The sequence below is a fragment of the Sus scrofa genome, chromosome 7 (assembly GCF_054392235.1).
Source record: "Sus scrofa isolate SSC_HxYL_T2T_F1_AM1 chromosome 7, Sscrofa_HxYL_maternal_Yorkshire_Landrace_v2.0, whole genome shotgun sequence".
In the NCBI taxonomy this organism is placed as follows: Eukaryota; Metazoa; Chordata; class Mammalia; order Artiodactyla; family Suidae; genus Sus; species Sus scrofa.
In genome coordinates this window covers 28,027,694-28,050,535 of record NC_139389.1, presented here as the reverse complement: position 1 = coordinate 28,050,535, position 22,842 = coordinate 28,027,694, and the positions used below count along the sequence as shown (strand labels likewise).

General features: G+C 52.8%; 6 protein-coding genes across 15 annotated transcripts; 2 read left to right on the top strand and 4 right to left on the bottom strand.

Annotated features, from left to right (window-relative positions):
• Positions 1–151: 151 nt before the first annotated feature.
• On the bottom strand, positions 152–9,202 carry MPIG6B (megakaryocyte and platelet inhibitory receptor G6b). Of its 9 annotated transcripts, none has more exons than XM_021098455.2 (6): positions 3,748–3,880; positions 3,219–3,566; positions 2,968–3,058; positions 2,570–2,610; positions 2,377–2,456; positions 152–2,250 (listed from the first exon to the last, which is right to left on the bottom strand). In XM_021098455.2, the coding sequence occupies exons 1-6, from the start codon at positions 3,806–3,808 to the stop codon at positions 2,146–2,148; spliced, it is 726 nt and encodes a 241-aa protein (XP_020954114.2). In that variant the 5' UTR covers positions 3,809–3,880; the 3' UTR covers positions 152–2,145. The 9 variants fall into 9 exon arrangements, 3 of the variants coding, with proteins under 3 accessions (XP_020954114.2, XP_084823891.1, XP_084823889.1); XR_014809854.1 differs by lacking the exon at positions 3,748–3,880 and adding an exon at positions 6,388–6,639 and having other exon boundaries at positions 212–2,250; positions 2,377–2,475; XR_014809856.1 differs by having other exon boundaries at positions 212–2,250; positions 2,377–2,475.
• On the top strand, positions 6,052–9,028 carry LY6G6C (lymphocyte antigen 6 family member G6C). The gene is made up of 3 exons (XM_021098457.2): positions 6,052–6,169; positions 7,836–7,946; positions 8,365–9,028. The coding sequence occupies exons 1-3, from the start codon at positions 6,118–6,120 to the stop codon at positions 8,577–8,579; spliced, it is 378 nt and encodes a 125-aa protein (XP_020954116.1). The 5' UTR covers positions 6,052–6,117; the 3' UTR covers positions 8,580–9,028.
• An 862-nt stretch (positions 9,203–10,064) lies between the features above and the next one.
• On the bottom strand, positions 10,065–12,001 carry LY6G6D (lymphocyte antigen 6 family member G6D). The gene is given in 3 exon segments (NM_001195349.2): positions 10,065–10,409; positions 11,655–11,804; positions 11,904–12,001. Coding segments are annotated over 3 exon segments (426 nt in total). The 5' UTR covers positions 11,956–12,001; the 3' UTR covers positions 10,065–10,185.
• On the bottom strand, positions 10,065–21,183 carry LY6G6F-LY6G6D (LY6G6F-LY6G6D readthrough). 2 transcript variants are annotated; one of them, NM_001444983.1, is given in 7 exon segments: positions 10,065–10,409; positions 11,655–11,804; positions 17,100–17,166; positions 17,313–17,468; positions 19,473–19,736; positions 19,820–20,149; positions 21,090–21,183. In NM_001444983.1, coding segments are annotated over 3 exon segments (441 nt in total). In that variant the 5' UTR covers positions 17,313–17,468; positions 19,473–19,736; positions 19,820–20,149; positions 21,090–21,183; the 3' UTR covers positions 10,065–10,185.
• Positions 13,757–15,459, top strand: LOC110261493 (lymphocyte antigen 6G6e). The gene is made up of 3 exons (XM_021098454.2): positions 13,757–13,845; positions 14,532–14,657; positions 14,784–15,459. The coding sequence occupies exons 1-3, from the start codon at positions 13,794–13,796 to the stop codon at positions 15,005–15,007; spliced, it is 402 nt and encodes a 133-aa protein (XP_020954113.2). The 5' UTR covers positions 13,757–13,793; the 3' UTR covers positions 15,008–15,459.
• On the bottom strand, positions 16,447–21,170 carry LY6G6F (lymphocyte antigen 6 family member G6F). Its single transcript, NM_001195347.1, is given in 6 exon segments — positions 16,447–16,686; positions 17,100–17,166; positions 17,313–17,468; positions 19,473–19,736; positions 19,820–20,149; positions 21,090–21,170. Coding segments are annotated over 6 exon segments (900 nt in total). The 5' UTR covers positions 21,148–21,170; the 3' UTR covers positions 16,447–16,661.
• Positions 21,184–22,842: the final 1,659 nt, after the last annotated feature.

Genomic DNA, 22,842 nt, shown 5'->3' with positions numbered 1-22,842 from the left:
GAATCTCCATGGTGGGGAGCAACGTCCAAGGAAGCAAAGAGAAAGTATGGGTGAATCACTCACTGAATTTATCTAAATGTCAGATGATTCAGAGCCTGGGAATTAACAGCCCATCCCTAGTTGATAGGAGAAAATGACATTTCCAAGGACCTTCATTTGCACTCATTTACTGAGGCTTAGCGGTGATATACAAAAGGTCTGTTTCCTGATATCAGGGAACTCACAGTATATGAAAATTTATTAGAAGTTGAAACACAGGTTGTAATGGAACAATTCACACGAGGCTATTGCTATGAGAGAAATAAGGGGGCTCCCTTGGGCATCAAAGTGTATGCAGGGGTGGGCAAAGAGGGGCAGAAACAGCCTCCCAGAAAAGGCTACACTTGAGCTGAGTCCTGAAGATAAATAAGAATTAGCCAGGCAGATAGGAGGAGGCAAAGGGTAATCCAGGAAGAAGGAATTGCACCCAGCAAAGGCATATTTGGAGGCTGGGAGAATTTCTATATGTTGTCATGTTCTATACGTGGAGTGACAAAGAGAAGCCTGGAGAGTAGGTTGAACCCAAAGCTGAGGCCCATGGGCCCAGAGCTGAAATATTGCAGTCCCAACCCACTGCCAGGAGCAGGTCAGCATTTGGGGAGGATCTCTCTGGCTTCAGGGAGGAGAGCAAAGGCAGGAGGATGATGTGGGACCACGGGAATCCAGGGAGGAAATGAAGAGAGTACATTCAGGTGGCAGTGCTGGGTGTGAAAAGGGGGTGGGTTTGACAATGACATTAACATAAAAAGGCGACTCAGTTTGTTGTGTGGGAGCTTGAGGAAGGAGGTCTACACAACTCCCAGTTTCTGGTTTGGGCAACTGGGTTGATCAAGAGAGAAAACAAGGAGTTCCCTCTGTGGCTCATCGGTTAACGAACCTGACTAGGATCCACAAGGTTGTGGGTTTGATCCCTGGCCTCGCTCAGTGGGTTAAGGATCCAGTGCTGCTGTGAGCTGTGGTGTAGGTCGCAGACGTGGTTTGGATCCACCATGGCTGTGGTGTATGCCAGTGCTGTAGCTCTGATTCGACCCTTAGCCTGGGAACTTCCATATGCTGCAGGTGCAGCCCTAAAATATATATATATATAAAGAGAGAATGCAGTGGCCCTAGGAGATGACAATCAGGTGGTGACAATGAGGTGGGTTTTGAACCTGCTGGGGCCAGCCAGGCAGGGATGTCTGATGGTCTGAAAATCTCATACTGGAGATCTGAACTAGAGAGAGTCCTGAGTGTCATTTGCAGAGGTGAAGGCTGAGGACAGCGTCCCAGAAGAGGGAGATGGCAAATAAAGAAAAGGACAAACCTTAGAATAGCGGGGAATAGTGTGGAGGTATGGAGCAAGGAAGAGAAGCCCAGAAGGAAGACACCAACATCAAAGAAAAACAGAGCTTAAAGAAGAGTAATCAGGAGTTCCCCGTTGTGGTGCAGCAGAAAAGAACCCAACTGGTATCCATGAGGATGTGGATTCGTCCCTGGCCCTGCTCAATGGGTTAAGGATCTGGTGTTGCTCTAGTGTGGTGTAGGTCGCAGACATGGCTTGGATCTGGCATTGCTGTGGCTGTGGTGTAGGCTGGCAGCCTCAGCTCCAATTCAACCCCTACACTGGGAACTTCCCTATGCCGCACCTGAGGCCCTAAGGGAAAAAAAAAAAGGAACCAAAGGCCAAGCCAGATAGATGAATGGCGGAAAAAATGGGTGTGGCTACTAGGACATCACTGGCAAGCTCTAGGAGAACAGGTGAGCAGTGGGAGTGAAGAAAAAAAAGGGAAGAGACAGGTGTAGGCCTTTGGTTCAAAGAGCTTGACTGTGGAGAGAAAGCAACAATCTAGGAGCTGTTGATGGCTGAGGATGGGGAGACAGGACTTGATCAGGTTTAGAAGGGACACCTGTGGTGAAGGAGATCTGAAAGCTGTGTGAGAAATGCGGGTAAGGAGGGACCAAGATCAGTGGCAGAGACAGCCTGGAACCCAGGCCTCCTGACCCTCAGCCTAGTGCTCATTTCTATCCCATGGTGCCTTCCTTTTCCAGTAAAGGGCCAGAAAGGAGAGGGGTGTTATGGAGAGCTGGGAGCCTCCAGCTCCTGAGGTTTGGAGTAAGGGCTTCCTTTCAAACCACAACCGCATAGATGGTGGAGGCCTCAGCAGGGACCACCCGAGACAGACGGCGCGGACTTCTGAGGGCCCTATGATCCAGGTCTGCGTAGAGCAGGCTCTGAAAGGTGGGGAGGAAGGCAGGAGGGTCTCAAAAGTCTGACTCCCTTGGGGTCTAAGCCTCTCTTTCTTGGTCCACTTTACTCAGGGATTTTGGCCAACCCCCATCCCATCCTCAAGCCCTTACCGGCTCCTGGTCCAAGTCCCCTGCAATCTTGGGGTCTTCCTCCTCTTCTAGCCTCTGGGGCTCAGTATCCACAAGTGGAACTATGTGAGGGGGACAGAGCTGAAGGATTGAGAGAAGGTAACCAACAAGGGCTCAGACTCAGGAATTGGGTGGGGAATACGCGGAGAAGGATAATGGGTAGAGTTAGTCTCACCAAATCTGGGGAGTGGTCGAGGCGGGTGAGGGGGCGAGCGCCTGTAGAGATGGATAAGAGTCCGAGGCCACTAATCTTGTCTCACTCATTCTGGGCCCCCCGGACGCGCCAACAACCACCCAGCAGCTGGCAGGATCTGAACCCCCAAACAACTTAGGCTCCACCCCCAAAGATAGTTCCGCCCACGCTTTGCGCCAGCTCCGCCCCAAGCTCGGCTTCCTTCGTTAGGGCTCCACCCACCAGCGCTTAGCCTCGCCCCCCAAGTTGTCACCCTCCCTATTCTCCTTCAAACCACACCAGACGGCTCTGGACCTTCCTTAAGTCTGCGAAAGTTCTGGGCCTGCCTTTTCCGCCTCTGGTCGAGACCCTTTAAACCAGGCCCCGCCCCTCGCGCTCACCTGCGCAGGCAATAGGCCAAGCCCCCGGCTCCGAGTGCCAGCAGCAGCCCCAGGACCAGCAGCGGGATCAGAATCTGGAGATATCCGGACTCTGGGGCAAGGGTGGAAGCGGGGTGGTGATGAGTGCCGAGGTCAGGAGTACGAGGACAGAGAGCTAGCTCTCCCACCCAGTAACCCCCAGCCAAGGCCTCCCTCCCTGCTGGGGGCGTGTGTCCGAATTAGATCCCTCGTGCCTGAGGGTGTACACCTACCGCGGGTAGGCTCCGGAGCCTTGCAATCTGCCGGGTCCCCCAGCACGCGAAGCACAGTACGGCTCTCGTCCTTTCCGTGGCCCTTGCAAGTAAAGGTGCCCGAGTCCCCCGCGCTGAGGAGCAGCTCCAGCCGCCGAATACCAAGGCCCAGGGCACGTAGGCGGCCCACAAAGGGCTGGGCGGCAGATACGGTGGGGTTTCCATTCGATGATGTCCACAGAATCCGGCGGCGGCCTTTGGACAGGCCCTTGCAGGCCGGGAAGCTAGGTGCCCAGACCCAACGGGTGGGTTGCGAGACCTCTACGCAGGAGAGATTGACTCGATCCCCCGGGCGACCTTCCAGTGAAGCTAGGGGAGGTCGGGGGTGGTGGTTAGGGCTAGTCCACAGGGCAAGACAACCCTCACGTCTGCCTTCACCCTTTCCTCTCCCGGCATCCTGGATCTTCCTACAAGCTTTCCACCCCTGAGTCGCCCCTTCCCCCTGCCTCGGTCTTTCCTCACCCGTCTCCACTCTTCTGGGATGGCTTACCCTCGGGGTTCCCCTGGGCCCTCGACAACAGCAGCGGGAGCAGCTGCAGAACCAGGACCATGGCTGGGATGTGGTTGGGAGGAAGGGGAGGCAGAGAGGCGAGTGAATCAGCGGAGGAGACCGGAGGGAAACCGGAGGGGAGTGGAGGAGGAAACCAAAGGTCTGGGGGCTCCGATAAGGGCTGGGGGCGGGGCCACCAGCTGCCGGGATCCCTCAGGGAATCCTCGCCAGCAAGTTCACAGCCCTCAGCCAAGGTTCACTTAAAATTCAAGCTGGGGCTGTTTACACAAGCGCTCTCGCAGTCTGCAGACTGTAACTCCTGCAGCATAGCGGTGGCCGGGTGCACCATGATTTCTGAATCTTGGATGTCTAAATTCAAAAATCTTTTTGGGAGTTCCCTTCAGGGATCAGTGGAAACGAATCTAATATCAATGAGGACACAGGTTTGATCCCTGGACTTGCTCAATGGGTTAAGCATCTGGCGTTGCCCTAAGCTGTGGTGTAGGTCACAGATGCTGCTCGGATCCTGCATTGCTGTGGCTGTGGTGTAGGCCAGCAGCTACAGCTCCATTAGGCCCCTAGCCTGGGAACCTCCATATGCTACTACGTGCGACCCTAACAAGACAAAAAAAAAAAAAAAATTGTTTTTAAGGAGTTCCCGTCGTGGCACAGTGGTTAACGAATCCGACTAGGAACCATGAGGTTGTGGGTTCGGTCCCTGCCCTTGCTCAGTGGGTTAACGATCCGGCGTTGCCGTGAGCTGTGGTGTAGGTTGCAGGCGCGGCTCGGATCCCGCGTTGCTGTGGCTCTGGCGTAGGCCGGTGGCTACAGCTCCGATTGGACCCCTAGCCTGGGAACCTCCATATGCCGTGGGAGCGGCCCAAGAAATAGCAACAACAACAACAACAAAAAAGACAAAAAAAAAATTGTTTTTAAAATTTTATCCATTTATTTTTTTCTTTTTCGGCTGCACTCACAGCATATGAAAGTTCCTGGACCAGGGATCGAACCCGAATCCTCCAGTCACCACGTCAGGTTCTTAATGCACTGAGCCACAGAGAGAACTCCTAAATTCAAATCTTGACTTCACCATTTGCTAGCTAGGAATGTGTGCCAGTTGCTTAACCTTTCTGAGTTTGTTTCCTCATCTCTAAAATGGGGATAAAAGCACCTTCCTGGAACTTCCTGTGAGAACTAAATAAAGTAATACACAGGAGTACCCATCGTGGCTCAGTGGAACTGAATCTGACTAGCATCCATGAGGATGCAGGTTCGATCCCTGGCCTCACTCAGTGAGTTAAGAATCCAGCATTGCATACATGGCTTAGATCTGGCGTTGCTGTGGCTGTGGTGTAGGCAAGCAGCTACAGCTCCAATTCGACCCCTAGCCTGCGAATTTCCAAATGCCACAGGGGTGGCCTTAAAAAAAAAACCAAAATAATAATAATAATAATAAGTAATACCTGGAAAACACCCAGAACAATGACTGAAACATAGGAACACTATGTGCTTGCCATTATTACTATTTCTATTCTTATTTTAGCTGCTCTCTCACCTCTCTGTGCCCAAGCCGTCCCTCCCAGCCTGCAGTGCCGCACCCAAACTGGCAGGTTTTGACTGGGGAGGCACTTTTAGCAGGTGCACAGCGCCACACCCATGGCTTCGTCAGCCCTCACTGGACTGGAGCAACCAAAGCCAAGCACAGTGGAATCCCAAGAGGTCCTGAGAATCTTCAGGGGGCCTGAGGTAGCCCCTCCTTAGCAGGCAGCTCCAGCCCATGTTTCTGCTACTGTGACATCACAGGAGCCCATGGTGACATCACACACCCTACTCCTTCATCCTGTGGCTGAACAGGGGTTGGGAAAGCCAAGTGGGGGGCTGAATTGAGATTAATTTGGTGCTCAAGTTCTGCTCACTTGCCCCTACCAAGGCCCTCCCGGGGACCAAAATTTGGCAGTCAGCTTGGGTCATACCCCGTTGTCCATGTTCCAGGATCTAGCAGAGGCTACCACTACAGCCCCTGTAACCTCACAGGGGCCTTTGGGGGATGTTTCTTCAGAGGGCTGGGCAGGCAGGGATGTTATTTCTGGGGCCCAGGAGGGTGTGACCTGTTACTGAAACCAGGGACGAAGATGGAGTTGGCCACTAGTGCACCTACCCTCCCACCTCTCTCCCATCCCCATGCCCACTCCCCGACTGGGCCCTGCTTAGTCCCTCCCTAAATGGGGAAGGAGGGGCCACCAGAGGCAGGGAAGGGAGGGACCCATAGGGATTATAAATTCCAAAAAGGCCGCTCATCTCCCAGAGCCGGATCCCTGAAATTCTACTCTGTCTGCTGTTGCCATTGCCACCATTCTCAGGACCCTCACCATGAAAGGCCTTCTGCTGCTCACCCTGTCTGCTCTGTTCTGCTGGGTCTCAGGTGAGCATCTAGGGGCTCCCAAGGACCGGGTTCACCTGGCTCCCACTTTTACATCCTGCCCCAACCACCGCCCTACACTATCCCTACTCAAGACCCCAAGAGTCCCCAGACCCAATGGCCTCAGCTCTCCTGTGAGACTCCATGACAGAGTCCTTGCTCCACTTCCCAGGACCCATGCCTTCATTCTCCCCCTCATCTCCAAGGCCCACTCTTCTAACCTGCCCAGGGTTCCAGGGTTCCAGGTCCTCTGTTCCCCACTCCTTCTTGGAAACTCTGATATCCAGCTCCACTGCCAGCCTGACTCGGACACAGAACTCTCAGCATCCAGCTTCCCTCTCTCATCATCTGCACTCAGCAGGGCTCCTCCCAGAAACCTAGGCATCCGGCCTGGGGCTTCTTTGGCAACCCGTCCTCCAGTCTCCTCCACCAGGGACTCTTTGCTCAATTCCTCAGGCAGTGGCCTTTCCAAGATCTCCCCTGCTTCTCTGTGAGGCACATACCCCCAGGGACATAGGCTTTCTGGAGGATTCCTGTGACCTCTGAGAACCTCCCAGGAAACTAGGGAGATTTCCTGGCCTTCTAGGGAGGGAATGCCAGGGCTGCTCACCCCCAGGATGAGGTGGGTTTCACTGAGGTGCCGTCACCAGGCTCCTCCACCCATGGACTGAACTCTTTGCTTCAACCTTAAATCAGCTGCAGCAGGAACTCTGGGGCGGGGGGTGGGGTGCTACCTTCCACCCTTCTGTACCCATCAACTCCATTTTGATCAAGTGCTCAGGTGGATTCTGATGATCTGGCTCCCAGATGTTATTCCTTTGTGTCAGAGAGCTACTGGGGTGGGAGGAGAAATTCGGGTCTGGTTCCTCTTCCCACACTCTTGGCAGCCCCGCCAGGTGAAGAGTAAATTGCTAAAGCTGCCCCAGGTGGCTTTCTTGCCAGCCTCAGGTTCCAAGCCATTTCTGCAAGTGTTACAACCGCCACGGATCTCTTATTTTTATTTTTACTTATGTATTTATTTGATCTTTTCAGGGCCGCACCCATGGTGTATGGAAGTTCCCTGGCCAGGGGTTGAATCAGAGCTACAGCTGCCGGCCTACGTCACAGTCACAGCAACGCCAGTTCTGAGCCGTGTCTGCAACCTATACCACAGCTCACGGCAACACCAGATCCTTAACCCACTGCATGCGGCCAGGGATCAAACCCACGTCCTCGTGGATACCAGTCGAGTTTGTTATCACTGAGCCACAATGAGAACTCCCCCGCCGTAGTTTTTACTTTTCATTTTTCTTCCCGATTCAAGACTCCATCTGTGACCTTTTCCGAATTCCTTTCTCGCTCCCTCACCTCCTCCACTTCTTCCCCCATTGGTAGTCTCACATTCCATCTGTCCCCAGCCCCATGTTTGTGTTGCTAACTCTGCCCCACTTGACTCATCTCCAGATGAGATGGAGAGAAGGAGGATGCTTAGGGTGTGAGCCATTCACGGCAACAACTCCACCCCCACCCACTTCCACTTTTTCTGTGTCACTCACCTGCTCTGTCCCTACCAGACCAAACAGGTCAGAACACCTACTTGATCAGCTCTTCTCCACCCTACCCCCCAGCTCAGCTCATCCCCAGGTGAGTCAGACCCTCCGTCACTGTAGCCTGACTTGTGTCTTCCCAGCTGACATTCGCTGTCACTCCTGCTACAAGGTCCCCGTGCTGGGCTGTGTGGACCGGCAGTCTTGCCTACTGGAAAAAGGACACCAGTGCATAACCACGAATGTGTACCTTGGTAACATCCCCTTCTTTGGTGGGGAGAGGGGCCATGGAGGCTCTATGGCTGGGGCTGAGGTGGGACAGAGCATTACAGCAATGATACTATTTGGCCAAGCACCATTCTGTATCTATACACAGATTGTTTTAATTAACGTCCACGACAACCCTGCGATGTGGGTGCTACTACTATACTGAGGAAACAGCCTCTGAAAGGGACAGGAACAGGTCCAAGGCCTCAGGGCCAGCAAGTGATAGGACCAGGATTGGGGGGAGAGGTGGGTAAGGAAATGCAGGAGGAAAGTTAGACCGAGAAAACTTCCAGAAGGGCGGGGCCGGGCAGAGTTGGGAAGGAAGGAAGCCGGGGTGGGGTGGGGGAATACAGGCGGGCCACTTGCCCATCTCAACTGACCTCACCGTCCACTCCTTAATCCCAGGGAAGATGTGGGTTTTCTCCAACCTCCGCTGTGGCACACCAGAAGAGCCCTGTCGGGAAGCCTTCAACCAGACCAGCCACAAGCTGGGCCTGACCTATAACACCACCTGCTGCAACAAGGACAGCTGCAACAGCCCAGCTCCTCGGCCCACTCCGGCCCTGGCCCTGGTCCTCTTCACCTCCTTGGCTGGCCTTGGCCTCTGGCTGTTGCACTGAGACTCATTCCATGGCTGCCCCTCCTCCCACTTCCCTTAGCCTGAGCTTCTCTCCTTGTATCTTGTATCCTCTGCGTCCCTTGGCTCAGAAAAGCATTTCTCCAGACCCTTCCCATGTCTTTAGTTAGACAGTGGTCTCCGATCCATCCTTCCCCTGCCCACCCTCCACTCTCCTTTTCCAGAGTCTCTTCCCAATTCTGTCCACACCCCGCCAGATCCTCCACTGCCTCCTAGAAGGGCTCCCCACTTTGCCTCCTGCACGCCCCCGTGCCCTTCTTGGGGAGGGATGGGGACCTGGGCCTGAAAGGGGGTTTCTGTCCTGTCCCCAGTGTAGGCTTCCTGGAAGGACCCCATGGCCTCACCGTATAAGCTGAGTCTCCCAAACCCTGGCTCCCATATCTACCTCAGCCACACGCTCACCCCTTTCATTTTGAGTAATAAATATCTGTACCTGATCGATTGTGCATTTGTTGTCAGAAGATCTAGTGTCAGAGGCCCTCTCCCAAGAAAACCCCATCCTCACCCAAGATCCCTTCAGGGCGTTTCTCTGGGAGGCTGGGCTGGGGCATGGGGAGAAACAGGTTTTTCAAGCCTCCTTCCTCTCTTCCAGTGTCTGGGGGTGGCATACAGGACCCAGTGTTTGGAGAAACAATCCTTCTCCTCAATTTAGGCCACACCTCTGATGTCCTTGCCAAGAAGGAAGTGCAGCCTGCCTTGAAGGCTCCCCAGAAAGGGAAGGGGAATTGTCTGGGGATGGGACCTGGGACCCCCTTTCCAGGCCTCAGTCCCTCGGGTTAGAGTCAGAGGCCTCACCTGGTCTGGTAAGTGGGGCATCAAGCAGCCCTTCTATGGCTCGCATTTCCTTCCTCAATTCGAAATAGTCATCCTAAGAGCCAAGTTGCAAATGGAAAGGGGAACAAGCCCAGACAAGCAGGCTCCTCGATTCCTGGTGGCCCCCTCTCAGCCCAGAGCCTGCTCCCCTCAGGGATGCTCATCGCTAAGAAAGTTTCTCCCCCCCCCAAAAAAAAAGAAAGTTTCTCCCTAGCAACAGGATGTAGGAGTCACATAGGGCAGATTCCCCATTGTCCTTTGGGGTTTAGTTGGTTAAGCACTACAATATTGTAACTAAGTCCACTGATGCTCGATAACCCCTAACTTGAGCCTGAATGCCCCCATATTCCTCCTCTAGCCCTCTCATCAACAAAAGATAGATGGAGGAGTTTCCTTTGTGGCTCAGCGGAACAAACCTGACTAGAATCCATGAGGACTTGGGCTCAATCCCTGGCCCCGCCCAGGGGATTAAAGGATCCAGCACTGGGCATTGCCACAAACTGTGGTGTAGGTCACAGACGTGGCTTGGATCCTGTGTTGCTGTGGCTGTGGTGTAGGCTCGAAGCTGCAGCACTGATTCTCTGCTCCCAGCCTTGGAACCTCCATATGCTGCAGGTGCAGCCCTAAAAAGCAAAACAAAACAAAACAAAAGATCGATGGATTTCTCCAGTTAGCTCTGGAGTGGTCCATAGATTTTAATGGCTCACAGAGGAGGGTCCGTCTTCCCAACTCAGATCTCCTTCGTTCCCTTGCTCCTTTCCCTTCCCCTGCTCCCACTACCCTCTCCACAGTCCTGGCAAGAACCAGGCCAGGGCGGTGGCTGCAGCAGCCACGATGCACATGGGGGCCGAGGTGCTCGCCACAGCACTGTTGCACAGGTCCCCGACGCAGCAGTCCCTGTGGGTCGTGTAAGTCACATCTCCCACCAACTCTGTCTGCACTTTGTTGCAATGTTGGGCTGCCACGCAGGTTGGATGGTGATGAATCAAGGTCACTGAGGCTGAGAGAGAGAATGAGACAGGGGTGTTGGACTCCTGGCCTGAGGACTTGCCTTCTGGGGCAGAGCAGATGTGACTTCAAGGAGTCCAAAGGGATCCTCCACCCCCTCAAAAAACACCTCCCTGAAACCAAATGATCACAGTTAAGACATTGACATCGTGAATCCCCTGATGCAAGGCACTGAAAAGGATCAACACACTTCTTGCCGTGGCCTCAGTCTAACCATGAGAAAATTGAGAAATCCAAATCGCAGGATGGTCTATAAAATAACTTATCAGGTATCTTCAAAAGTGTGGAGCTCATGGAAGACAAAGGAAGACTCAGAATTGTCACTGAGTGGGGGCATCTGAGAAGATCCAAGCGCTAAAAGCCAGGTAGGATCCTGGGTCCTGGATCGAGAAAAGGACATGAGTAGGACAAATGGCTAAATGGAGTTAAGGTCTGTAGATTATCTCATAGTACTGTAACAGTGTTGTTTTCTTTCTTTCTTTTTTTTTCTTTTGCCTCTTCTAGGGCCGCTCCCTCGGCACATGGAGGTTCCCAGGCTGGGGGTCTAATCGGAGCTGTAGCCCCCGGCCTACGCCAGAGCCACAGCAACTCAGGATCTGAGCTGTGTCTGCGACCTACATCATGGCTCACAGCAACACCAGATCCTTAACCCACTGAGCAAGGCCAGGGATTGAACCCGCAACCTCATGGTTCCTAGTCAGATTCGTTAACCACTGCGCCACGAGGGGAACTCCAACAGTGTTGTTTTCTGATTCTACTAATAGTATTATGGTTGTAAACCATGTTAACATCAGGGGGAGCTGGGTTAAGGCTATAGAGTACTATTCTGTACTATTTTTGCAACTTGTCTGTCAACCTAAAATTATTTCAAAGTAAAAAATTAAAATACACACACATACACAAATACCTCCCTACTTCTTAGCTGATGCCTGCAAGTTGAAGTCTGGTTGAATATTTTGGTCCCTGCCTTCAAGGGACAAAGCTTTTCAACCATTTGTGAGTGAATGGACCTATGAGATTCTTTCTGGGGGATAAAGAGGAGGAAGGGGGGCCACACAGACAGCGGGATTGGGCTTCCAGGGGCTCAGTGCCAAGAGCCAGAAGGCCTACAGACTATGCCACTCTGACAGTGGCACCATCTGCCCAGAGCCAGACTGAGCCTGGAAGGTTCTGGAAAGCCAGAAGTATTGAAATAGGGGCTGGAGGCAGGCAAGGGCCGGGAGGAAGGGGGACTCACGGTTTCCAGATAGCTTGGTCTGTCCCAGCTGGGGTTGGGGTTTGCGCTCCAGGAAGCCGCAGCGTTCGCCCTCCCGGCACGTGGTCACGGTCTCCTGGCAGGAGCCGCGGGGGCCTCCGCCGCCACAGTCGTAGCACCGCATGCGATTTCCTAGCAAGAGAAAAAAGGCTGCCGGACCTGGGCTCTCAGGGGGGCCGGCGGGCAGAGGGCGACGGGCGTGTGTGACAGACGCCTTGGCTGCTTCCTTACCGAAGGCAGCCCCCAGCAGGGCGCAGAGCAGGATCCCGGCAACTGGGTTCATTGTGTCCGCCTGTGTCGGTAGCACCTCTCCCTCCCGCCCACCCCCCTCCCTGGCTGCCTCTGCCAGCCTTTTATCCCCCTTGCCTTGGGCTTTATAGAGCAATAAAAAGAAGGAAAGAGTCTCCCCCAGCAGACACCAGGGCCCCACTGGGGGCAGGGAGAAAGAGCTCTCAGCATCCTCTGTGGTCCTCCAACTCCTCCATCCCAGAAATAGTTCTAAAATGGTGGCCCCAGAACTCCTGGGGGCCCCTAAGACCCTTTGAGGGGGTCCCCAACAGTCTTCCCTTTTCAACTATGTATCTGTCAGATTTTCTTCATATACTGCCGTCCAAATGACAAATCCCAACAGATTGAATGCAGAAGCAGATGTGAAAACCCAGCCCATCTTCTATTTCTTCTATTAAACATTAAATTCTCCAAAGTGTAAAAACCTGCTATTTTTCTCACATGTGTTTTATCTGTATTGTTGGGAAAGAAGTTAGTGTTCACAAAACTATGTTTTATTAACACATAATAGGTTTATTTTATTTTTATATTTTTCAGTGGACTGATGAAAGTTTTCTACTTTGATTTCTCATACAGCAAAGTATCCATGTAACTTCCATAAGAAAAGCTCTTTGGGGTCCTCAGTAATTTTTAAGTGTAAGGTGGTCCTGAGATAAAAATATTTTTGAAAACTGCTGTTAGATGGATACCTGTGTCTCCTCTGTCTCACCCGCACCTCACAGCCACCATCCTCCCATCTGCCTCATTCCTTCTGGTACATCCTGCCCTGATTCCCCAGGTGCAGCTCTTTTCCTCCCCAATCTCTTTTTCCTTTTTCTTTCTTCTTTTTTTTTTAGGGCTGCATCTGCAGCATATGGAAGTCCCCAGGCTAGGGGTCTAATCGGAGCTGTAGCTGCCTGATACACCACAGGGCGAGCCAAGCCACATCTGCTCCCTACAACTGCAGCTCACAACAACACTGGATCCTTAACCCACTGAGCAAGACCAGGGATCAAACCCGCATCCCCATGGATACTAGTCCGGTTCCTAACCTGCTGAGCCACAATGGGAACTCCCTCCTCAATCTCTTAAACCCCAGTGAGCCTGGAAAATCTTAATCCTGCCTCCCTTCACAGTCTTCCCCCCCACCCACCTCCCCGCCACCCCCGCCCTGGTGGAAACTCAACAGTCCCTCCGGCCCCAACCATGATTAATTCTTTCCTCCAATGTAGTAAAGCTGGGAGAGATAATTATGGAGTAGGGATGTTGAAGCTTGGGGGGATCAAAGGGATGGGAAGCTGGGTGGGGTCGTCTCTGATGCAGCTGCAGCTGGGCTTTGTGTGCACGCGGGTGGGTTGTTGATCCTACACTCAAAACACCACGCGCAAACAGATCTAGGCCAGGCTGTTTGGGAGAGTGACCTTGAGAGACTTAAAGGCACAGAAGGGGAAAAGGCAGAGAAACAAAAACAAGCAGACTTGAGCGAGCAGAGAACAGCTTGAGACCCGGGGAGGGAGGGAGAGGAGTAGGAGGGAAAGTGACAGACGCTGACAGACACCACCACTCCGGAGTGGCAGACGCAGCTAGGAGTAACACACACTGAGGGAACGGAGAAGACCCTCAGGGCAAGAGCAGAGTCTAGTGGAGAGCAGGGAGGGTGTGAGAGCTGTGGGGCTGGGGGCCCCTCCTGCGCTGTCGGGCTGCCGAATCTGGTCCCGGTTCCGCCCCCCTCAGATTCACTCCCTAGGTGTGTTTGTTTACTGGTCCCTCCCAGTCTCACTCAGATGCTCCAACTCTCTGATCTCAGGGTGCAGATCATTCTCTCAGACGCCTGAGCCCCTGAGTCCAGCTGCCATGGGCACCTCCAGCATCTTCCTCTGCCTTCTGTTCCTGGGTGGGGCACTGGGTAAGGGTGGGCTGGGGAATCCTTGGGGGCTGGGGGCAGGGTGGGATGGTGGGAGTGGGGGCAGGGGTTTGTGGAAAAGCCTAAGGGCTGGGTGGGGAGTGGTGGGCAGGGGAGAGGATGCTGAGAAAGGCCAAGGAGAGATTTGCTGAGGCTTTAGAAAGATGAGCCACTGGGAATGGTTTCAGGCCAGCCTGATGAGGTGGAACAAGAAAAGTTTCCTTTCAAAGGTGTTTGAGAATAATTCCTCCCTGTGGCTTCTTTGATTTGCCTCTGTCTCCCCTGACCCTTATGTCACCTCTTGCTCCTTTGCTGGGCCCCTTGGACAATGTACATGTCTTTTTTCTCATCTGACTCGGCACCACCTGCTTCATTTCTTCACTCCACCTCCCTCCCCGCCCGATCTGGCTTTTTGTGTCATTCTCTGTGTTCATCTCTGCTCCTCTTGGCTTCCATTCATGTCTGTGTGTTGCTCACACACTCCCTGGATCTCTCTTGCCTCTGTATCTTTTTATTTTTCTGTATTATCTCCCTTCCCTTCTCTGTGCCTCTTTTGCTACTTCTGCCTGCTTTTCCCTCCATTTCACAGCTTTCCTTCCCCCACTTTGGGTACCACCTCTGTCCATGTATCCCATTCCCGCATCCGGGCTCAGCCTCTCCTTCCTGCCTGATCTCCACCGACTCCACAGGTCTCACCACCTCCCCCACCCCGAGACGGCTCCGCTGTTACACCTGCAGCTTTGCCAAACCCTGCTATCCTGTTCCCACTGAATGTCAGGATGATGAAGTTTGTGGCATCAGTGTTGGCACCTCAGGTAAGACTCTGGTCTAATGGACCTTCCCTAGGTCTCCCCTGCTGCCATCCATTCTGCTTTTCCTGTAGCCTCACGACCCTCGCCTCCTTCCTGCCCCTGCCTCAGCATTTGCCCTTCGTCCCACAGAACAGAGTGAGGTCATCGAGCGGAAAGGCTGCCTCCCAAGGGCCCAGTGCCCTCTGCAGGGCTATGTCACCTACTGGTTACGCTCCTACGCTCTGCGGCACCACTGCTGTGAGCAGGACTTGTGCAACTCAGCCATCACGCCGCAGCGGCCCCCCGACGCCCTTCTCATCACCCTGCTTCTCCTCTCAGCCAGCTTCACCTGGGGAGGCCACCTCCTCCACTAGCCTCATGTGGACCAGCAGCCTTCAACCCAAGAGTCTTCCGCTATCACTGTGGCACAGACACGCTTGAGATCTGCCCAAGAACCTGATTTTGTGCAGAGACCTCCAAACCCTTGGCCCACCACCTTCCCAGACCCCTCCCAAGACCTGCCTCCTGGTGGCATGGCTCCAGCCCCTACCTGCCCAGATGTACCTGCCCAGAGCCCCGCCTCATAAAGAACACCTGTTCTAAATCTCTTGTCTTTTCTAGATGCCTGTTGCTGAGGCATTCTCTCAGCCCCAGCTCTCTGGCAAGGCCTGTATTTGATGGAGCTGTGGGTCCCAGGCAAGGGGATTGAAGGGGTGAGGAAGAGAGTCCTGCTAGGAAAGATTAATTTGGTAGGTCAGGAAGGAGGGCTTGGGGAACTATGACAAATAAATGTAATAAAAGTGCGATCTGGGAGTTTGGTAACACCACTCTGTGTGTGTGTGCGCACACACACGTACGTGTGCGCCCTCTTTCTCTCTCAAAGGAAACTAGCTGCTTGGTGTGTTGGGCTGGGTGTTGGCACCTGAACCACAACTTTCGCTTTGTCCTCCTTCTGTCGTTGGCGTCCTCTTTCTTGACAATAGCTTAGCTTAAGCCACTGCAGCATGAGGGCTTAAGGTGTGACTTCCAAGAAAGCTTTGCCCCAGTGAAGCCCAAGCTTGAGTAGATACACAAAAGGGCCTCTGGTGCAGTGATGAGGGTGTGGCTGGAGGCCAGCTTATTTCTGCCTGAGACCAGAGCTGGGAGCATGGACTTGTCCCCTGCTTCACCAGCCCAGACTTGTCCAGGGTTCACGGACAGTCCAGCACTCAGGGCTCAATTACACGCCCCACCAGGGAATCCACCCGCCCACTGCTGTGGACACTCCCTCTGCCCAGGGGGATAGCGAGCGTGTGACTGGTGGGGCTCTCAGGATGTTGGGGTGATAAGGGGCTCCCTGCTCTGGATGCCACAATGGAGTGCCTAGGATAAGGAGGGGGGCCTGGGGCTGGGGGCCGGAACAGGTGCCCTCATCCTGACCCAGGAACCTCCCCCTGCATCTGAGGAAGCTTGGGGCCTAATCAAAGGTGCTTATTCTTGTCAGTGTCTTCTCTTCCTTGTGAGGATGAGAAAGGCAGGGATCTGGCTTAGTTTAGAGGCATGTCGAGTCTGCCTTCTAGTCTCCCTGGCCCTCCATCCTCCCCCTCCCACCCGGGGCCTCTTCCCCCATTTGTCCATTTGTCCTTGTCCTTCTCTTCTTCAGCTTCCCCCATTTGTCCTTTGGTTCCCCCCATAACTGGCCACTCCTCAAGTCTCTGGATCCTTCTGTCTCTTTTCTGCCTCATCCCCACCCCCTCAACCCCATGGTCCTGCAGGTTCAGGCCATCCCTCCACTCACTGCTGTGAGACAGGAAATCACACCTTTTCATAGGTGACATCACCAAATAATGCTTCTCCTGTCCTTCAGCCCTTGGGCCTTTAAAACACACACACACACACACACACACACACACACACACACAGAGCTTGGCTGATGGAAGCCAGTGGGACCGAGCCCCTCCCCCATTGCCAAGGTTTTTCAGTGACTCCTTCAGGTGCCAGATGGCCAGGGAGACAGCAGGTCACACTTCCCAGCAGGTATCATCGAGATCACCTGGTCTTAGGGGCAGGTGGGCTGTGGGGTTTGCAAAGCAGAACAACAGATTCAGGATATTTCCCCTCTCCTCCTCCTCAGCGACAAGCATCCCACCTCCACCGCAACCCCAGTCTCCCCTGTGATTTATTTATTTATTTATTTGTCTTTTTGCCATTTCTTGGGCCGCCCCCATGGCATATGGAGGTTCCCAGGCTGGGGGTTGAATCGGAGCTGTAGCCACTGGCCTACACCAGAGTCACAGCAATGCGGGATCCGAGTCGCGTCTGCAACCTACACCACAGCTCACGGCAACGCAGAATCCTTAACCCACTGAGCAAGGTCAGGGATCAAACCCGCAACCTCATGGTTCCTAGTTGGATTCGTTAACCACTGAGCCACAACGGGAACTCCTCCCCTGTGATTTAAGCCTCTGCCCTCTAGCTGCTCCTCACCTGAGATGGGCCAAATGGATGTTCTCGTAGACCTGGATCTCTGGTTTGAACTGAGGAATTGAAGCATCTGGGGAGAAGAAGCCTCATGGGGTGGGGCAGAGAAGTCACCAGATAACTCAGAGCAGTGTACCCCCCTGCCCCCCGAGGACAGGGTATAGAGGCAAGCTCCCCCCTCTGCCTTGCACCCACGTACTCTGGGAGGGAGGGACTCACCTCTGCGCCGAGCCCCCTGGACCCTCCACCTCCAGAGCATGATGCTGAGGACCAGGATGGTGAGCCCCTGGCCCACTGTGAGCAGGAGCATCAGGATCCAGGGCACATCCCAGCCTGCAGAAGAGGCACAGGGGGCAGGGAAGGCATCCGTGGCGGCTGCAGTGAGGGCAAGACAAGGGGGATGAGGAGGGAGGCAGGGAGGGGGTCTGTCCCTTGTGCCCCAAAGAGACGCTTCCCCCATAGTCTGGTGGGCTCTTCCAAAGAAGATGTCCTTGCACCCACTAGCCAGCACCCCGTTTTGCCCATTTCCAAGCCTCTCACCCTGAACTCGTGAGCCAACATTGGTAGAGAATGGTGATGCCCTGGCTCCACATGGACCGTAACTCCTGGGCAAAGCACTAGCCACAATGGCCATTTTTCCCTCTCACCCTTCATAGTATCCATCCTTTCAAGAAAAAAAGAAAGTTTTTTTTCTTTCTTTCTTCCTTTTTCTTTCTTTCCTCCTTCCTTCCTTTTTTCTGTCTGTCTGTCTGTCTTTCACTTTTCAGGGCCATACCCTCAGCATATGAAAGTTCCCAGGCTGAAAAAAAAGGAGTTCACAGAGTTCCTATAGTGGTGCAGCAGAAACGAATCTGACTAGAAACTATGACGTTGAGGGTTCCATCCCTGGCCTCTCCCAATGGGTTAAGGATCCAGCGTTGCAGTGAGCTGTGGTGTAGGTCACAGATGTGGCTTGGATCCTGCATTGCTATGGCTCTGGCATAGGCCGGTGGCTACAGCTCTGATTTGACCCCCTAGCCTGGGAACCTCCATATGCTGCAGGTGGAGCCCTAAAAAGACAAAAGACCCAAAAAAAGTTCCCAGGCTAGGGGTCAAATCAGAGCTACAGCCGCTGGCCTGTGCCACAGCTACAGTAACATGGGATCCGAGTCGCAACCACAACCTACACCACAGCTTACGGCAATGCTGGATTCTTAACCAACTGAGCAAGGCCAGGGATCGAACCTGTGTCCTCATGGAAACTAGCTGGGTTTGTAAACCACTGAGCCACAATGGGAACTAAGAAAGTGCTTTCTGTTTTTTCATCCTTCCATTCATCCACCCGATAGAGCTTGGCTTAGTGCCCACCACACACCAGATACCATATTAGCAGCAGAAAATGTAGAGGGAAGTTAAACCCAGTCGTGGCCCATCGATGGGCCTTTGCTTACCAAAATAATGGCCATGTGCTCCTCCCTCCTGCCTTGTAAATGGGTTATTCTACATCCAATAGCATTCTTTCTCCGTATAGTGGATGTTTTATTGTACAACAATTATATATATTTTTCTCCATCTGCCTCCACCATCAATGGGCCATTATAATATCGGTGCATATACGGTTTCTTCAAAAGACAAGTGCCCCAGCAGTAACTCTTACTTTCTTGCTCTCTGCTAAGGGATTTTCCACAAAAATCGTAGATTATCCTATGTCTTTTTTTTGGCCATGCCCTCGGCATGTGGAATTTCCCTGGGGCCAGGGATTGAAACCAAACCAAGCCGCTGCAGTGACAACACCAGATCCTTAATCTGCTGCGCCACAAGAGAACTCTGATGATCCTATTTCTTTTTTCTTTTTCTTTTTGTCTTTGAGGGCTGCACCTGTGGCATATGAAGGTTCCCAGGCTAGGGGTCCAATCAGAGCTGTAGCCACCGGCCTACACCACAGCCACAGCCACAGCAACACGGGATCTGAGCTACATCTGCAACCTACACCACAGCTCACAGCAACGCCAGACCCTTAACCCACTGAGTGAGGCCAGGGATCGAACCTGTGTCCTCATGGATGCTAGTTGGGTTCGTTAACCGCTGAGCCATCACAGGAACTCCTGATCATCCTATTTCTAAACAAAGGTATATTCCACCAGAATCTTTCTTCTCCCTCTTGGCTGATGGTCTATTTCACCAGAAAGCTGACTTAACCAACCCTTCTCTGTTATGGATTCGGTCAATGAGAAAAAAGCCCTCCTCCTACAGGCGGATGTCTTGTTCCACCAGAAGTGACCCCTCCCACTGCCCCACCTGATCAATAACAGAATTGCCTCCCCCTCACCTCCTCCCCTGGCCAGCAGTGCCAGGGGTGTGTCAGAGGTAACATCCCTCCCATACAGGCCCCCAGGTTACCTGCCAGGCTAAAGCTGACCCCTTTGTTCTGAGGCAAGAGGCAGCGAATGATTCTGGGTCTCCGTGCCCTGGGCTCGGGTAGTCCATCCCCGGGACACACCAAGAGCAGGGCGGCCCCATCACCCCAGAAGGACTTCGAGTGGCCCTTCACGGAACTCTTCCCCTCCAGCCAGGTCACAGAGTCCAGGCGTCTGGCGGGGACCACAGAGCACAGGAGGACAGAGCAGGGGGATCCGTCTGCGGCCCTCGCGGAGTACTGGGATCCTGGAGGGAGAAAGGGATCCTCAATTCTGGCTCTGGGCTTCCCTGGCTCCCTGGGGCCTCTGGTCTGCACACCCCGCACTCACCTCTGAACACGGAGACATCATAGACCCTCCAGTTATGGTATGTGTGGTGCTGACCCTCCATAGCGCACCAGTACTGCCCGGCGTCTCCCTCCTTGGACCCTTCCAGCCACAAAGAGTGGTTTCTCAGCAGTTTGAGCCTGGATTCCCTGTGGGGCTTCCCAGAGTCTGGGGCTGGACTGGCCACTTGGACTCGGGCCACCAAGGCAGTGGAGGAGCCTGTTGCAAGGCTGCGGAACCAGGACAGGAATTCGTCCCCATGCAGGGTGGGTGGTGAAGGACATGGCAGCTCCACTGCTTCCCCCAAGGCCACATAGATGGTGTGGATATCGGCTGTGGGGAGGAGCTTGTGTGAGACCAGAGACATCCATCGGGTCAAAAAGCCCACCCCTCAACCTCTTATCCGGGGCTTCCTCCCCTTCTGGGGTCTCCAGCACTGGGTGTGGCTGCAAGCACATTTCTCAAGTGACAGCAACAAAAAAAGTGAGGTTGAGAGAAGAGGGCAGGCTCCCTGCCTCCCCTGCCCTCCAGCAAGAGAGGGATCTGAGGGCAAGAAGGAAAATGATGGAAGAGCTGAGAAATATCCATATTCCTTCTCTCATTTCTCCTTTTCTGGATCAGCATTTACTGGTCCCTCCTTCTTTCCCTTTCTTTTCTTTCTTTCTTTTTGTCTTTTTAGGGCCACATCTAAAATTTTTTTTTTAATTAAAAAAAAAAAACACAAAACCTGACCCAAGCTACAAAAGTGACAATGCTGGATCCTTAACTGCTGGGCCACCAGGGAACTCCTGAAGAGGTATTTTATAAATAGTTTTGTCAGGGTACTACACACACACGCACACACATATATATATTTTTCTTTTTAGGGCTGCAACTGCTGCATACAGAAGTTCCCAGTCTAGGGGTCGAATTGAGCTTCAGCCGCCAGCCTCTGCCACAGCCACAGCAACACCAGATCCGAGCCACATCTGTGACCTACACTGCAGCTTGTGGCAATGCCCGATCCTTAACACAGCAGGATTGAACCCGAATCCTCTTGGACACTAGTCAGCTTCTTAGCCCGCTGAGCCACAACGAGAACTCCCTTTCTTATTTCCTAAAGGAAAATGTCCCTGAACAGGGCCCTCATTGTCCCTGGGTCTTCCCCAGTCTTAGAGGCAGGCAGAGGTCAGTTGGAGTACATCTACCTTCTTGAGCCAGATGCCTTCCCCACAGCAGTGGTCCCTCCCAGCCCTACGAATAGGAGGAGAATCCCCCAACTCCTGCTCCTTACCTGCAGCAGCCCGGGGGAGCCCACGGAGGCACAGAAGGAGGAGGAATATGCCAGCCATGGCGAGAGCTTACCACGTTCTCTTGCTTGGGACCTGCTATCCCCAGGGAGGAAACAGAGCCCAGATAAAGGCCCACACTCCCTAGTCTGGAGTGACACGGGCCTCTGAAGAGGATGGGAATGCCGGGGTGATAAAGCCCAGCTGCATGTCTGCCAGGGAAGAAGTGACAACCACCATTTCTGTGCCAAGGGGAAAAAGACCCAGATCAGACCCGTCCAAAGATGACCTCTTCAACCATCAGACTCCATCCGCTGAAGGACTCAGATCAGAGACTCTCCACGCTGAGAAGCTTGTGCAGAAGGGTCAAAGCTGTCCACCTTCCATCAGTCTGGAAGTATTCTGTGTTCTCTCCTTCAATCCAAGAGATGACCAACCACCCATGAGCGAAGAAGTTGTCTTCATGTTGGTTTTCAGGGAACTTGGCACAAGACTGCACACCCAGTCGGTAGTCCATAAGGGACTTAGAATGACTCTCTCTGTGGCTATCTGGCACATCAAAGACTGCTGAGCCCCTGATGAATATATTAAGTTATTACTCAAGAAGAAGGATGGAAGGGGCCTGGAGAATTCACTGACTCATCCCTTTGCCCCAGGCAGGACTCTTTTAAGGCAGATCTTCATATACCTCTAATAAGTTTTTCTTTCTTTTTAGGGCCACACCTGCAGCATATGGAAGTTCCCCGGGCTAGGGGTCAAATCAGAGATGCAGCTGGGCCCTACACCACAGCCACAGCCACAGCGACATGGGATCCGAGCTTGTCTGTGACCTACGCTGCCACAGCTTGTGGCAACACTGTATCCTTAACCCACTGAGCAAGGCCAGGGATCAAACTTGAATGCCCATGTATACTCGGGTTCTTAACTTGCTGAGCCACAACAGGAACTCCAAAACTGGATCCTTAACCTACTGCACCACAGTGGGAACTCTTAAAACTTGTTTTTGATGAAATTTTCATGTATACCAAAAACTATAACGTACAACTGTATAATGGCTAAATAGACTGTGGTACATTCACATAATGGAATGCTTGATAGCAATGAGAATAGACAGACCACAATGACATGCAACAAGGTTGAATATCACAAACCTAATGAGAGTAAGGGTTTCCTGATGGCTCAATAGGTTAAGGATCCAGGGTTGTCACTATAGCAGCTCAGGTTGCTACTGTGGCTCAGGTTCAATCACTGGCAGGGGAACTTCCATATGCCACGGGCATGGCCAAAAGCAAAAAAGCAAAAAAAAAAAAAAAAAAAATAGGAGTTCCCACTGTGGACAGTGGATTAATGATTCAGCTTTTCTCTGTGAAGGTGCTGGTTAGATCCCTGGCTCCACCCATTCAGGGTTAAGAAGATCCTGAGTTGCTGTAGCTGTGGCATTTGTTGCACTCAGGCTTGACTGGATCCTGGCCAGGAACTTCCATTTGCCTAGGGTGTGGCTGAAAAAGAGGAAAAAAAAAAAAAAAAAAAAAAAAAAAAGCAAAAGAGTTTATATACTATGTAGGTGTAAGATACAAAGAAAAATAAAACAAATCTGTATATCTATTGAGAAATAGAATATTACCCTTTCGGCCAAAGATCTTCTATGCTATGTAACAATATTCTAAACTTGCTCTTTAGTAATTGCTGTTGTGGTTCAGCGTTAACGAACCAGACTAGTATCCATGAGGATGCAGGTTCAACCCCTGGCTTGGCTCA

What these genes read in the sequence shown, in the direction of transcription:
- LY6G6C (XM_021098457.2), top strand. Translation starts at nt 6,118, where the DNA reads ATGAAAGGCCTTCTGCTGCTCACCCTGTCTGCTCTGTTCTGCTGGGTC. An exon ending in TCTGTTCTGCTGGGTCTCAG is followed by an intron (nt 6,170 to 7,835) that starts GTGAGCATCTAG and finishes GTGTCTTCCCAG; the next exon opens with CTGACATTCGCTGTCACTCC. An exon ending in AACCACGAATGTGTACCTTG is followed by an intron (nt 7,947 to 8,364) that starts GTAACATCCCCT and finishes CCTTAATCCCAG; the next exon opens with GGAAGATGTGGGTTTTCTCC.
- MPIG6B (XM_084967763.1), bottom strand. Translation starts at nt 6,514, where the DNA reads ATGATGAGAGAGGGAAGCTGGATGCTGAGAGTTCTGTGTCCGAGTCAG. An exon ending in TTGGCCTATTGCCTGCGCAG is followed by an intron (nt 2,611 to 2,967) that starts GTGAGCGCGAGG and finishes CCATCTCTACAG; the next exon opens with GCGCTCGCCCCCTCACCCGC. An exon ending in GGGACTTGGACCAGGAGCCG is followed by an intron (nt 2,251 to 2,376) that starts GTAAGGGCTTGA and finishes CCCACCTTTCAG; the next exon opens with AGCCTGCTCTACGCAGACCT.
- LOC110261493 (XM_021098454.2), top strand. Translation starts at nt 13,794, where the DNA reads ATGGGCACCTCCAGCATCTTCCTCTGCCTTCTGTTCCTGGGTGGGGCA. An exon ending in GTTCCTGGGTGGGGCACTGG is followed by an intron (nt 13,846 to 14,531) that starts GTAAGGGTGGGC and finishes CCGACTCCACAG; the next exon opens with GTCTCACCACCTCCCCCACC. An exon ending in CATCAGTGTTGGCACCTCAG is followed by an intron (nt 14,658 to 14,783) that starts GTAAGACTCTGG and finishes TTCGTCCCACAG; the next exon opens with AACAGAGTGAGGTCATCGAG.